General features: G+C 43.6%; 1 protein-coding gene across 50 annotated transcripts in view; it reads left to right on the top strand.

The window, feature by feature from the left end:
- Positions 1-15,542, top strand: part of HHAT (hedgehog acyltransferase) — a 354,661-nt gene that overhangs the window by 20,594 nt on the left and 318,525 nt on the right. For 43 of the 50 annotated variants that reach the window (XR_015143028.1, XR_015143021.1, XR_015143035.1 and 40 more), the window contains one exon: positions 11,961-12,028. Coding sequence is in view for 18 of the 50 variants with exons in the window: in XM_086343256.1 (XP_086199382.1) it covers positions 11,961-12,028 (68 nt within the window). In the remaining 32 variants the exon portion in view is untranslated. Of the gene's footprint in view, positions 1-9,003; positions 9,137-11,960; positions 12,166-15,542 lie in introns of those variants that run through there. The other 7 variants (XR_015143023.1, XR_015143031.1, XM_086343269.1 and 4 more) reach the window with 3 other exon arrangements.

Consider the following 15,542-nt stretch of genomic DNA (forward strand, 5'->3'; position numbering starts at 1 on the left):
TTCCTCCTTGACTTTTCACAGCTTGAGAGCTTATTTCTTTTTAGTGATGAACAGTATTCCATTGTCTGAGTATAGTTGATGAACAATATTCCATTGTCTGAATACTCATTCACTGATTTAAAGGCATCTTGTGGCCTCCTAATTTTGGCAGTTCTGAATAAAGCTGCTGTTAAATCCGTATGAAGGTGTTTGTATGGACATTACAACACCCATTACTCCCTTTGGGTAAATACCGAGGAGCAGTGGCTGAATTGTACGTTAAGAGTATGTTTATTTTTTATAAGAAACTGCCAGTTTTCTTTCAAAGTAGCTATATATCATTTTGCATTCTCACCAAAAACGGGTTCCTGTTGTTCCACATCCTTGTAAGCATTTGGTGTTGTTAATGTTTTAGATTTCGGCCATTGTGGTGTGTGTGTAGTGATATCTCATGATTGTTTTAATTTGCATTTTCCTGACGATGTGTACTGTGGAGCATATCTTCATATGCTTCTGTATAGTCCTTTGGTGAGCTGTCAGGTCAGGACTTCTACCCATCTTAAAATCAAATTGTTCATTTTCTTATTGTTGATTTTCAGCAGTTTTTTAATATCTTTTAGATAATAATCCTTTATCAGATATCTCTTTTGCAGGTATTTTCTCCCAGTCTGTGGCTTATCTTCTCATTCCCTTGACTGTGTCTTTCACAGAGCAAAAGTTTTTAACTTTAATGAGCCCAACTTACCAAGTTTTCCTTTCATGGATTATGGTGTTGTATCTAAAAAGTGTATCTATGGTGTTTTATCTAAAAAGTCATTGCATACTCTGATACTATCCTTTAGGTGCTTGTAATTTTGTGTTTTACATTTAGATCTATGCTATCCGTTTGTGATACCCACTTGTGTGTGTCTGGATTCTTTTTTGTACGTGGATGTTCATTTGTTCCAGCACCACTTGCTGAAGAGACACTCCATTGTATTACCTTGGCTCATTTGTCACAAAGACTGGCTGAGCAGACTTATGTGGGTCTGTTTCTGGGCAGTCTATTCTGTTGCGTGGATCTCTTTGTTCTTTTACCAATACCAAACTGTCTTGCGTATCATAGCTTTATAGTAAAGTCTTGAGGTTGGATTCTATTGGTCATTCAATTTTATTTTTCTCTTTCAATATCATGTTGTATATTCTAAGTCTTTTGCCTCTCTGTGTAAACTTTAGAATCTGTACCAAGAAGACACCAAGTTTGCTGGTATCTACAAAATAACTTGCTAGAATTTTGATTTGGATTGCATTGGCTATATGTAGGTCAAGTATGGCAGAACAGACACCTAGACAGTATTGAGTCTTTCTACCCATGAGCATGCAATACATATATCTCTATTTATTTTGTTATTTGACTTCATTTGTCAGAGTTTTGTTATTTTCCTCATCTAAGACACATATTTTGTTACTTAAATATCACATTTTTGAGGGTGCTGTTTTTAATTTCAGATTTTGTTCATTGCTGATATATAGTAAAGTGATTGACTTTTGTATATTAACCTTGAATCCTACAACTGTGTTACAATTGCTTATTAGTTCCAGAAGTTTTTAGGTGGATTCTTTGTTTTTTCTAGATAGACAATCATGTTAACTGCATACAAAGACAATTTTATTTCTTCTTGACATTCTGCTTACCTTCTATTTCATGTTCTTCTCCTTATTGCATTAGCAAGATTTCCAGTACAGTGGTGAGAAGGAACAGCCTTACCTTTTTCCTGATCTGAGCAGGAAAGCTTCTAGCTACTCACCATTAAGTATGATGTTAGTAGGTTTTTGTAAATTTCTTTACCCAGTTAAGAAGGGTCCTCTCTTAGTTCTAGTTTGCTTGGAGTTTTAAGTCCTAAATGGATATTGCATTTTTTTTCCAGTGCTTTTTGTGCATCTACTGATATGATCATGTGGTTTTTCTTCAGCCTGTTGTGATGGACTGCATAGACTGATTTTCATGTCCTGTGAGACTTTGTTTTTAATAAATCTGGATTGGACCTAGCTGGACAGCTCTTCTGCTTTGTGTGTTGTTTGCTGGGCTGCAGTCATCTGGTGGCTGAGCTAGGCTGAAACGTCCAAGAAGACTCACTCACATGATTGGGTATCAGTCAAGAGCTCCGCTGGAGGCTGTACAGTTCTCTGTACATGGTTCTCCACATGGCTTTCAAGAAGGAGCATTGCATATGTATAAAACCAGAAGCTGCAGATCTCTTAGAATACAACCTAGAAAGTTGTATATGTCACTTCTGCCTCATTTATTGGTCAAAGGAAATCTTAGGGCCAGTTTGGATTCAAGCAGAAAAAAGAGATGGCTTTTTATGGCTGGAGCCATAGACCGGGAGAGAAGGGATTGATGGTGGTCATCTTTAGGAGCCTCTACCACAACGAGTATTACAGTTCTTTACGCAAACAGGGATACCAAAGTTGAAAAATATCACTTGTCCAAGGCCACACATCTGAAAAATGATGGAACAGGTTTGTCCAACACTAGACCCAATGTTTTATTCTGTTCTGCCACTCATGTTTGTTGATAATTTAATTTCCTAAAGTGGCTTGCATTACAGGGGAAGCTCTTTTATCCATTGTGTGGTAAAACTTCAAACCTTAAGATTTCAACTCACTGGAATAAAACTTTTCCTTTCTCTGTGGTGAAAGGTACTGGGACGGAGGTGGGAGAGGACCCTTCTGTGGAGGGTACAAAACTATTCTGCACCTCGGTTGATCCAGAGGCTGTCATCCTGTTTGACTTCTTACTGACCACACCCTAGCCTGGGGCTTCTTTTATCTTTCATGCTTTTGTCTTTTAATGTCAGTGCCAAAGTGTTTGGCCACTCCCAAGAAACGTCTTCTTCCTCTAATGCCTTTGCCAGAAACCAGATGCCCCTGCCAAAGTGTGTTCAGTGGTGCGATGTTGAGTCTTCTTGGCTCCGTGTCTTACTGTCTAATTCAGGAAAAAGTGCTGCTTAACCCACATTATGGAAATAGGTCCACTGGGAAAACTCGTCTTCTATGAAATTTTTTGCAGTGTTTGTCTCTGAAGCAAATACAGGGCCTAGAACATACTAAAAGCTCAAAGCTTATTTGTTAAGTGAAATGCCACCAGGGGGCATTTGCATGGCTGACTTCTCTGGGCACAGAGGTGGTGTCTAATTTACTAATTTCTTCCTCATCAGCAGTAGCAGGGTTGTCCAACTATGAGGGACAGCAGACTGATTTTAACAGCCCTAGTCAAATGGGATCTCTTGGTAAATCCACAGCAGGGACTGAGCAGAACACACACATACCTCCTTCCTCCCAACTCTACCAAAAGTCTGCTTAGGGCATCTCAAGGTCAAATGCAAGTGCCTGGGGGTGCTGGTGGTTGGGGAGGTGGTGATGATCTGTGCGGGGTGACCTCTCCCCTGGTATTCTGGAGAATGGGGGCTCGTCCAGACCTGCTGCATTACATTCGTGTCTTATGGTTTAGAATATGTAGAAATTACTTTTATGTCTCTCTGATTGTGCTTAATTTGAGGAAAGCTACAGTGAGCCACGCACTAACCTTGAAAGAATGAATGCCTCTGCCTAAGAGAGGGCCCTGAAGTTTTGCTGTCCGTATCAGCTTAATGCAGTTCTTGAGATGAAAACAGTTGAGTTCTCATCAGAGAAAAACCATTGGTGATAGGAGATCACCTGGAAAGGCATCTGGAAGGGAAAGTCTTAGCCTGCTATTTCAATTTACTACCGATTGGTTTATACTCAAATTTTCTATTTCTTCTTGTGCCCCTTTTTTGACATTTTGTAGCTTTCTAGAGATCTGTGCATTTTATGGAGGTTTTCAACTTGATTAGTATATAGTGGTTTATAACACTCATTAAATTTTTGTTTGTTTCTCTAGTTGGCTTTTATCTCTTTATATATTTTATTTATTTGCATCTTCTCCTTCACTCCATCCCTCCCTTCCTCTCTTGTTCTTCTCCCTCCCTCCTATTTTGTTTTCCTTTGATCACTTGTGTTAGAGATCTTATTAGTCTTTTCAGCTTTGGCTTTGTTAGGTTTGTTAATTCTTTCTTTTTGTTCTCCAGCCCACTGATTTCTGCCCTTATCTGATTATTCCCTTCCTTATTGTTTCTTTGGATTTGCTCTGCTCCTTCTCATTTCAACTTCATGAGTTGAATGCTTGTTTATTTTCTGAGAAATCTGTTTGTACTCTTGTGTCTGATTGTTTTTCTCAGAAGGATTTCCAGAAGAGGAATTATAGAGTCAAACTACATGAAAAAGATTTTAAGGTTCTTGATAGATATACCCAGATTGTTCCCCAGGAATTCTTTGTCAGTTAACACTCTTTCTGTTGGAGAATGTCTATCTTATTGTAGTCTCAGCCTTTATTCTTCAGTCCATCTCACATGTATTTGATATATGGTATGAAGTGAAGAGTTGAATTATTTATTTTCCCACCCAGATAACTGAACACTATAAACTACGTCTTTCTTTACTGAATTTTAATGCAATCTTGAGCATGTACTAAATTCTTATATCTATTAAATTCTTTTATGTATACACACACACATACATGCACACACACAATTTGGGGGCTGTCTTTTCCGGGGGCTGTCTCTTCTGTTTCATTGATTTTTCAATCAGTTCTTACATCAGTACTGTGCTGTTTTAATTATTTTTGCTTTTTGAATGTCTGAGTATCTGGTGGAGTAAGTTACCACTCTTTTTTCTTTATTTCCATTCTTTTCTTAGCTATTCTTACTGGTTTATTCTTCGAGATACGTGTTTGAAATTGTCAAGTTTGAAAAAAATGTCATTAGGGTTTTAATTAGATTACAGTAAACCTAGAAATTAATTTTTAAGTAATTAAAAATCTTATAATATTGTGTCTTTTCATCAAGGAGTATGGTATTTTTTTCCCAAGGTTTCTCTTATTTCCCTTAGTAAAAGTTCATGGTGTCTTCATAATAGGGCCTGTTAAAATTCCTGTTAAGATTGTTTCTAAGTCTTTTTTTCCTTTTGTAATTGGGATGTTTTCTAGTTGTATTTTCTGTAATTTCTAGCTGATTATGTCTGGTCTGTAGTAAAGGTGTTTGTTTTGGTTTCTCTATTTTATGTTATAATTATTTAATTCTCTTAGTGTTTGACATTTATCATTTGCTTCTCCTGGTTTTTGTATTTAGATAATATCATCCATACGTATTGATAATGGGTCTGCTTCATCTGGGCTTCCCTGATGGCTCAGTTGATAAAGAATCTGCCTGCAATGCAGGAGACCCTGATTTGATTCCTGGGTTGGGAAGATCCACTGGAGAAGGAATAGGCTACCCACTCCAGTATTCTGGCCTGGAGAACTCCATAGTCCATGGGGTCGCAAAGAGTCTGACACCACTGAGCAACTTTCACTTTTTGCTTCATCTGTTATTACTTAACCAGGACTACTAGAACAATGTGGTAGTTGGAAAAGAATGCTATCCTTATTTTAATCCTTACTTTAATGGAAATCCCTGTATTGCTTTACTGTTAGTGATAACTGAATAAGCTTTGCTCTGGGGGGAAAAATCATGTTAAGCTATACTTCTAGCTCCCTTTTACTAAAATTTTAAGATAAGCAATATATGTTGAATTTTATCCATTTTTTAAAGTATCTATTCAGATGATCACATAGTTTTCCTTTCTCAACCTATTGATATCACTTAAAGATTTTTCCAGTATGGTTTATATGGATTCCTACAACAAACCTACTGTGACTAGGGTATTCTTAAATACACTGCTTGTTTCCTTGTTTAAAAAATATTAATAATTTTGAAATGAGATTAGTTGGCCTACAGTTTTGTTGTTTCATCTGCAGATTTCAATATCAGCATTTTGTTAACTTTCTGAAATGAATGAGGAAGCTCCCCCTCTCATAATATGGGACAGCTTAAACAGTATCAGATTTTGATGTTATTCGCTTGTAAATTTGTCTAGCCATGAAGTCTCTTTTTAAGTAGATTCATTAAAAACTTTTCAGTATCTTTCAGGATTCTTGGTATATTTAGGTTTTCTTCTCAAGTCGGTGGCATTAATATTTTTCAATTTCATTGACGTTTTCAAATGTACTAACATATGATTATATATCATATTCTTAGAATGTTTGGAATCTCACGTGTCTCATTTCTCCTGTTTTAGGAAATTTACTAAGGTTTTGTCTATTTGATAGGTTGATTCTCTTTTTGAAGAACAAGCTCTTGGATTTATTCATAAATTCTACCATTTTTCTGTTATCGGTGATTACTTTCTCATGAATAGCAGCTATCTTAGGTCATTTGGCTTTATAGAGCCCAGACTCACCTCTCATGGGATAGCTGTCTTCCTGAAAAGCTGCAGTTAGAGACATTTTATAAAAGGAACTGTGCTTTTTATTGAGTTATTTCACAGATATTTTATTTTCATTTCTTTAATCTTCAGGGACAAGCAATTAACGTTTTTCCAGATAAACTCTGTGATACCAGGGAGCCCTGATATTTAAGCAAATATGGAGCAAATTATTTGAATTACTGCCTCCAGTTTCTTTTCTTTCTTTTATATATATGTGTGGTAGGTGGTCTTAAATTGGGATGCAAATGTAGTCGAGCGTATTCATGTTGGGGCTTTAGTTTGTTCCTTTTGCACGCCTGTTCTTATCACTTGTCACTAATCCCAGCTTATGAGAAAAGGATACAGCAGCTCATTTATAGATGAATTTTTTCATGTTGTTCATTTAACACACGGACCTCTCATGAAGGATGGGCTTTGCCAATCTGGAAGTAATTTTTGCCACTTACTTTTGTGATTAGAGGAGTTTGGTTGCAAGATGGCTGGTTAGTTATCTGGGGCCCAGTTCAGGATGGGGATGAAGGCTACCAATCCTGTGTTTGAACAGGTGGCCTTGCCCTTGGAACCAGGGAGCTCGCTGCTCATGGAGAGGGCTGCTAGGGGCCTTGCAGTTAGTACAGCCTTGTGGAAGGACCCAAGCGCCTAGGCCCTGCAGGGGGCAAGCCTGTCTAGATAGCCAGCAAGGACAGTGGGTGTCATGACACAGCTGAGGCTCCGAACGTGCAGCCTGGTGGGGCTGCATTTATCCTTGATCTTTGTTTTCTATGTGGCTTCCCTGGTGGCTCAGTGGTAAAAGAATCTGCCTGCAATGCAGGAGACCCAGGTTCGATCCCTCGGTTGGGAAGATCTTCTGAAGATCTTGCATGGCAACCCACTCCAATATTCTTGCCTGGAGAATCCCATGGACAGAGGAGCCTGGTGGGCTACAGTCCATGGTGGTCACAAAGAGTCGGACACGACTGGGCAGCTAACATTTTCCTATGTTACTCGTGGCCAGGGTCGTAGCAGATCGCTGACTCCCTGCCTTCCTCCTGGATTCTGGGTCTCCTGGCCCACTCCTTCCTCTCAGGCTTACACCAGTGTTTTCTTCCTCAGCTGATACTGTGGGGAGGGGCTCGTGGGGGCCTGCAGAGAGTCTGCTTTCTTAGTGCCTGAGATAAACCTCTCAGTGATTCTGGACAGGGCGGGGCTGGAGGGCTTTTGAAGGCACCCCTCAGGGTTAGACTCCACAGCGTCTCACTCCTCCAGCCCCCTGCTTCCTCAGCCGTTGCTCCGTGTTGGATCAAACACAAGGACATAGCTTATGCATTGCTCTTTGCTGGAGCGTCTCCATCTCGGGCGGGGGCTTCTGCCTCTCCGGGAAGCCCTACGGATTCCCATGCAAATGGTGTGCCTGGTGCCTGTCTGGATAGACCCCAGAATTCCTCAGGAGCTGTAGATGAGCTGCTCCGTCTGTTATGGAGGTTTGAGGGTCATTTTTGTCCTGTGTTGCTTTGCACTCTATTTACATATATGATACATGTTTACTTGGGCTATTTTTAAACCACTTGTTTTGTTCCCTGAGCGGGAACTGGAAGAGAGGAGAGGAGGCCCTTGGAGCATCTCATGGGAAAACCAGCACCTCGTCTCTTGCCTGTGGTCACGTCCGTGTGCACATTTGAGAGCTGCTTACTGTTAAATTCTCTTATCTTTAGAAGCCCATCTTTTCTGCTCCCTCTCCACTCTCATTCACTACCACAGTCTTCTAAAGCCACCAGCTTCCTAGAGAAAGAAAGAATCCCTAGGAGCTGATTGGAATTCCTCAAATGCTAGAAGCCTTTGAAGGACAGATAAGCCACAATCGGGTGTGCTAGTCTCTAGCAGTGGCTGGTGTCAGATGAGGGTGTGTATTTCCCTGCCTTTTACAACAATTAGAGAGTGCAGTCTCTAATTACCCCTGCTCCACCCCAGAATTGATTTCCCATCACCCAGTTGACGGTAAAAGGGGTAGTTTAGTTAGAGGCTTTAAGTGAACAGTTTACACTGGCCCTTAAAATGCAGATCTTCTCAGCAGGTGGAATGGGGCTTCCGTGGATCCTTTTGTTGGGGGTGGTTGGTGGCGGAGGGCTGGGGGAGAATCAACAGCAGACTTAATATTGAGCGCTCATCTGTCGAAACTGCTTCATTTCTATGCTCTCAGGCAGTTCTGTACAGCACTGAACTTTGGGAAATGGAACCAGGGCGTCTAGAAGAAAGGGCTGGCTCTGCTCACAGTCAGGCCTGTGTGGTGTGGAGAAAAATCGCTCAGCCAAAGAAAGCTGGTTTCTGTTTGCAGTGTACTTTTGCTTAAAAGTGTGTGAAAGGGTTAGTTGCTCAGTTGTGTCTGACTCTTTGCGATCCCATGGACTGTAACCCGCCAGGCTCCTCTATCCATGGAATTCTCCAGGCAAGAATACTGGAGCAGGTTGCTGTGCCCTCCTCCAGAAGATCTTCCCAACCCAAGGATTGAACCCAGGTCGCCTACATTGCAGGCAGATTCTTTAGCATCTGAGCCACTAGGGAAGCCCTGAAGAGTGTGTGAGTTACGATGAAATCACTTGCCCAGTGCGTGAGGATGTGGAGGTCCCTCACCCAAGAAGGTAGAATCAGAGAAGTTCTAAGGGCCGTCACTGTTTTCCAGAAAGAGCTCCAGCTGCAGCTTGTCAGCTTCCATCCTCCTATGTCAGCTGAATTCTATAGCAATGCATTTCAGCTGAATCAAGACAGTCTGGAGACAGTGATCACCAAAGTATCACGGATGGATTTACGTTGTAAGGTATGTCATACAGTGTTTGTTTCTGTTGAGAAATCAGACAAGGGTGACTATAGGGTAAGGGAGTTAGAGAAGGAGAGGTTCAGAAAAAGAACTAGACCAGTACTTTGTAGGAACTGATCACCTTTAATGAGGCGAGAAGGGGCAGCAGTCAGATTTGTGAATACTAATCAGTATTAGAGCTGCTGCACTAACCCAAGAAAAGAGTGAGTATATATAGGCATATATGAGGAACTCTGCTGTCTTAAGGGGGCCTTCTTCTCCAAGGTGGTTCGGGGTAGTTATCTCTTAAACGGCTGGGGCAAGGAATTCTGGAGATGGGCCAGAGGCTGGACCGGCTGGGAGCTGGGCGTAATCAACCTTAATGTCCATTTTTTTCTTTGGGTGAGAGAGTTCTTTGTTTTTCATAGAATGGTGGGGAGGACCCGGAGGGGAGTTTTAACTCCAGGCTATTTTGAGTCTCGTTTCCTTCAGTGACTGGTAGGAATTCTCCAAAAGCTGAGGATTTTGGTCTAGGACGATACTGTCGTGGCCTAGCCACAGGAGAGCTCCTGGGATGTGGCTGCTTCAGATTGAGATGTGCTTTAAGGATAATGTGTCCATGGAGTTTTGAAGAATTAGGAAGAAAAAGGAATATGTGTAATTGTTTAGCGTTGATTCCATGTTGAAATAATGTTTGGATATATTGGGATAAATAAGATATATTGAAATTAATTTCACCTTAAATTTTTGTCTTTTTTTTTCTTTTTACGGTGTGGTTACTAAAAACGTTAAAATTATAAATATGTCTCACGTAGTATTTCAGTTGGACAGTGGCAGGACAGGGTTTCATCTTGATTGTCCTGTCCGCATACGATTCCTTTTTTCCCCACTAGAGGGCGATGTGTCCTAACCGGGGGGCGTCTGGTGCTTCGCACGGACACTTCAAGGCTTTGGAATGTACCCTTCAGTTCAGTTCAGTTCAGTCGCTCAGTCGTGCCGACTCTTTGCGACCCCATGAATCACAGCACGCCAGGCCTCCCTGTCCATCACCAACTCCCAGAGTTCACCCAGACTCACGTCCATCAAGTCAGTGAATGTACCCTTAGGAGATAAGAACTCCAGTTTTTCGCTTTGTTTCAATTCTGCGTAATTCTGATGTTTCTGGAGGTTGCACTTTGTAGGAAAGCGAAACCAAACGAGAAGAGACAAGAAAGCAGAGGGGCTTTCCTCCTTCTTATTGATAGCGTTCAGAGGGATCTGCTGCTGTATTGGGTTGTCGCGGCTTGCTGGCGGATCTGGGTTTTCTTGGGACTTGAGTCTGTGTACACCACCACACACATATATGTACCCAGTGTGGCACGTGTGCAACTGTAACAGAAAGGACCGGGGTAACCACACACTGCCACGCCACCTCCCGCACCTCGCGGAATTCAGTGTGAGTTGTCCTAGAGGCGGGGCCTGTGGGTCCCTGGGCCCAGTGCTCGTGCGCCTCCCTTTTCTGTCTCCCTGGAGGCAGTGTTGCCTGCCGTTGGAGGCTGGAGCTGCTGTTCGCTTCGAGTGTGTGTGTACATCTGCCCTTTGACCCTACTCCTAAACAAGCATCATTTCAGGGAAGTCAGGTTTCCCTTGATCTTTCTTGGTTCTCCCTTGTGCTCGTCTGTGTTTTTTGTTTGTTGGTCTGATAAGAACTGGATTTTTTTTTTTTTTCTTGTCTGTGTAGTCTGTGCCATTTTGGTCGATCTCAGCCATCTCTGGAGGCTTCATCACTGCCCTTATACCGAGGACTTTTCTAAGTCTTTCCCTCCAGCTGAGGCACTCTTTTGAGCTCCTCCATGCCCATCCAGCTGCCTATTAGATATCACGTGTGTGTTTGTGTGTGTGTGTGTGTGTGTGTGTGTGGTAGTTGCTCAGTCGTGTCTGATTCTGTGACCCATGGATTGTAGCCCACCAGGCTCCTCTGTCCCTGGGATTCTTCAGTGAAGAGTACTGGAGTGGGTTACCATTCCCTTCTCCAAGGGGATCTTTCAACCCAGGGGTCGAACCCAGGTCTTCTGCCCTGCAGGCAGACCCTTTACCATCTGAGCCACCAGGGAAGCCCACATAGACACCCAGAGAGATCAGTCACTTAGACACCCCAAATCCAGCCCCGTAGCTGAATACCCTTACCTCCCATGTCATGGCATTCATCAGCGTCACTGTAATTTCTTACTACTTGTTTGTCTCTCTTACCCAGGATAAGGTAAGTCCCAGGAGGGCAATAGCCATGCCGGTCATGTTCTGCTTCCTTCCTACTATTTCACACTGTGCCTGGTTATTGTTCATTTTTAAACGTTATTTGAATGAAAGTTTTAAAATATTTTTTGTTTTAAACAAATTGTATTGTTCACTTATAAGCATATGTATTGCTGCTGCTAAGTCACTTCAGTCGTGTCCGATATGTGTTACCATCATATAATTCCATCAGTGATCTTGTTAGCATTATGCGACAGGCTGTGATCACCATCATTTTGTGCCGCGGTCTGTTCAAAACCTTTTTTTCACCATTTGTGCAAGTGAGGCGTTTGCTCTCCTCCCTCCTGTGGTCCCCTGTACCGGGAACTTCCACTCTCGATCCCTCTCCTTTTGTGACCCTTACGGCAAGTTAAAGGGCCGTTGCCATCAGCCCCTCGTTTTTCCAGGAACCGAGGTCACAGAAATGAAGGAGTGTGACACGTCTCCATGCCTGTAGCTCAGTCCAGAGGCAGCTTTTCCAGGCTGTATGCCAGTTTCTTTTAGTGCTTCTCCTAATAAACCAACCCAGTTTTATTTAGATTTGTTGACTAACAGATCCTGTTTTTCTTGTCAGAACATGAAGAGGAACTGGACCGAGAATTTGACCTGGAGACTGGCACTTTATTCAGAGGATTAAAGAAGGTACAAAGTGGATCAGTGATAAAACCTTTTGTTTTCAAACCTGATCTCAATATTTGGCATCACTTTTGTGTTTGGTGCTGGCCCAGGCATGGTACTCAGCAGCGACTGGAAATTAAATACCTTTCTTGTTGAAAAAGGTATGAGCCCACGATGTGGAGTGTGGGCATTCCGCACGCTCTGTCTTTATGTTGTCGCATGTTCTCCCAGAATACTAGACATGTGGATCAGTAACCTTAGCAGTTTGTGCAAATTTCCCTTTTGTAAAGATCAGAAAGTTCCTTTCTGATCTAGGCATACAGTAAGTCCCCTACATATGACCCTTCAAGCTGCAAACTTCGAAGATGCCAGCTTGTGTTGGCATGTCCAATCACGCAAGTTAGTGCACATGTCTGTAAGAATCCTGTAAGATTAAAAAAATGTTTTCTCTATTTGTGTTTGTTTTTTAATATATTATTTGTGTGAAAAGTATTATAAACCTATTATAATGCAGTAGTGTATAGCCGGTTGTGTGTTAGTGCCCAGGCTAGCTTTGTTGGGCTTGTGAACAAATTGTATTCATGTGCACACTCTCGGAATGGAACTTGTTCGCGTGTAGGGGCCTGCACACTCCCTGTGCCAACTGTGGGCAACTACAGACCTGCTTCCTTCCCGCCTCTAGTGGCCCTGGCCATCCTGCAGGGCGTGCTGGGCATCGCCCACCCCTCTGGCCCCTGGTTTCATGGCAGCAGTGGGCTGGCTCACTTCGCCTCCTCTGCAGCTCACTGTGCCTGCTTAGACAGCAGGCAGGGTGGCTGCCGTTGCTTTCCTAGAGGTGACAGGTAGCGCTTCTGCTGGTGGCGAGGCAAGCAAGAGTCAACATCATCAACCTTCTGGTTCCAGCTGGTCTGGGGTCTCTGTGCTTGCGGGCAGCACGCAGTTACCTTCTTCCACCCGGTGGGGGTTTCAGTATCTGCAAAACAGCTAGAAAGATACGGCTCAGACTATCTATAGACTTTGTGAAGAAACAGGAGGTCCTTGACTTTGCCTAGTGGGTAAACTATGATTGTTTTGCTTTGTTTGACTTTCCTTTGTTTTTTTTTTTGCATTTTTCTCACGTCTTTGATTAGACTTATTCTCTGGCTAAAGCTTTCCTACATACAAGAGGCAGGTGGAGGACGTGGGATGCAGGGAGGGGTCTGTCCTGGGAAGGCCCCACAGGGTCCTGCTCCGGTTACAGTGGGAGCTAGTCCTCGTGAGCATCTTGAATCCACTCTTTAGAAATATGCTGCTTTTGGGTTTCTTGCAACAGAAAAAAATGGTGACATTTTTTTCTTCCTTAAATTTTAGAGTCATCATTCAGACATTTCAGATAATAACAAATTGTTTGCCGGGGGCACAAATAAGTAAACTCATTTTAGACTAAGAGACTTTTCCTATGAGAAGCTGAAGGAGGATCAGGCCCCACGGATTTCACTGTTGCATGCTCAGCCCCCCTGGGTGTCGCTGTTGGTATCCCTGGACAAAGGGCCCTTGTCTGCACTGACTTCCCAGCTCCCGCCACTCCCGCCACTCCGTCACATTCAGCTGCTTGACTTCCTGCCCAGGCTTTAGAGTCCTGGGGACGTGACCTCTTCGTGGATTCTTTGTGACAGGCCCCTGTGATGGGCATGGTCAGTGGGTGTCAGTGTTCAGACCGACTCTGCCTTTGGGGAAATGTGCGCAAGGCACAGAGAAAAGCTTCAAGTTCAGTCCAGCCGCTCAGTCGAGTCCGACTCTCTGTGACCCCCATGGACAGCGGCACGCCAGGCCTCCCTGTCCATTGCCAACTCCCGGAGCTTGCTCAAACTCGTGTCCATCAAGTTGGTGATGCCATCCAACCGTCTCATCCTCTATTGTTCCCTTCTCCTCCTGCCCTCAATCTTTTCCAGCATCAGGGTCTTTTCCAATGAGTCGGTTCTTTGCACCAGGTGGCCAAAGTATTGGAGTTCTAGCTTTTCAATGAACCTAAAAAGTTCCAAGGTTCCAAAGTTCTATTCTGAAAGGTCTCTGTCCCTCTGTCCGGCTGGCCATCCGTCTGTCTGTTCATTTGATGCTGTTGAGCCCCTCTTAGCCTCGTATTTCTGTCTCATTACCCTGCATAGGGGGTGGGTAGTTTGGGGTCCTAGAATGTAGAGGGAAAGTGATGAGTCAGGGTGGGTCATCAACAGACAAAGGAAATTGATTCCATGTGCTTGGTGAAGACCATGAAATAGACCCGGGGTCATATGTAGCAATAGGAGGTCCACTGGTGTCTGCTAAAAGTCTCATTTCAGCTAAAATAAAGGCCCACTTGGCTCTGAGTATTTCCTTTGGAGGTTATGGGAGGGGACAGGCAAATGCTATTCTGATCCAAATTCTAATAAAAAGACAGTAGTAGGTGTGAGTAGAAATGGTGAACTTTGGGAGTTTTCATGTCCTTTAAGTATCGCCAGACCTCAGCACTGCTGGCATCCACTGTTGTAGGTGGTGGTCAGGGCAGGCGCTGGGGAGCTGTTCTGTAACTTGTAGGGTGTTGAGCCGCATCCCTGGATTCTGGATGCCCAGAGTCCCTGCTGCTCCAAGTCATGACAGTTGCTAGTGGCTTCAGGCATTGCCACATGTCCCCTGAGGACAAAACTGCCTTTGTTTGCGAACAGCCAGCCGCGGTAACAGTGAAGGGCTCTGTCATGCTGATTTGGCCCTTTCTTCCCTTTTCTCCTCCTGCTTCCTCCTCTGGCTTGGGCCTCACCTCTTCCCTTTCAGGTCCGCACTCTTGCTTCACATCTGAGCTCCGGTGTCTCCTGTCCTGGAATTTTTACCTGGACCTCTAAACTGGGCTTCATGCTCATAGTTCCTGGCACTTCTCTGCCTCAGTTTGTATCACCTTCCACAAATGCTGCTTTTAATGAATGTGTTTCTGTGCACAAGCCCATACAGAGTGCTGGGGACACAGCAGTGAGCTAGACAGACAAGGCTCCGGTCCCAGGGTCTCCTACTGGGGACAGACCGACCGTAAGTAAAGAAATAACATGACAGCCACAGATTGAGCTAAATGATATGAAGGAAATGAGCAGGGTGATGTGTACTAATGCCTTGGATCGCATCTTGTGCACTATTGTGATAAGTATATTTGTACAACTTTTGTCTTGTATTATCTATCCTCTGCCAGACTGTGAGTCCCACAGGGCAGGGCTGGGATTTAATCAGTCCTGTATCTTCAGTACCTGGAACAGAGTTGGTGAGTATTTTACTGAATTTAACTGAAGGAACGAGTGAGGAACACCGTGCCAGAATGCACCCTTGGAGTAAAACGCGTCAGTCCTGAGGGCACCTAGACAGACGCGTAGGTAAACGCTAGGTGGGACAGTGTTGACAGTCAGAACAGGGGGGCACCCCTGCGGGCACAGGCAGCCCCGCTCCGCCCCCCGCTTCTGGGAGAGGAGGGCGACCTTCAGCTGAGTGCCTCAGAACTGGTGGGCTTGGCAAGGTCCCCAGTAGTGAAGACGTTCTTCCAGAG

Source organism: Bos grunniens, chromosome 16 (assembly GCF_055505025.1).
Source record: "Bos grunniens cultivar Pamir isolate PY7600 chromosome 16, Bosgru_T2T1.0, whole genome shotgun sequence".
Lineage (NCBI taxonomy): Eukaryota > Metazoa > Chordata > Mammalia > Artiodactyla > Bovidae > Bos > Bos grunniens.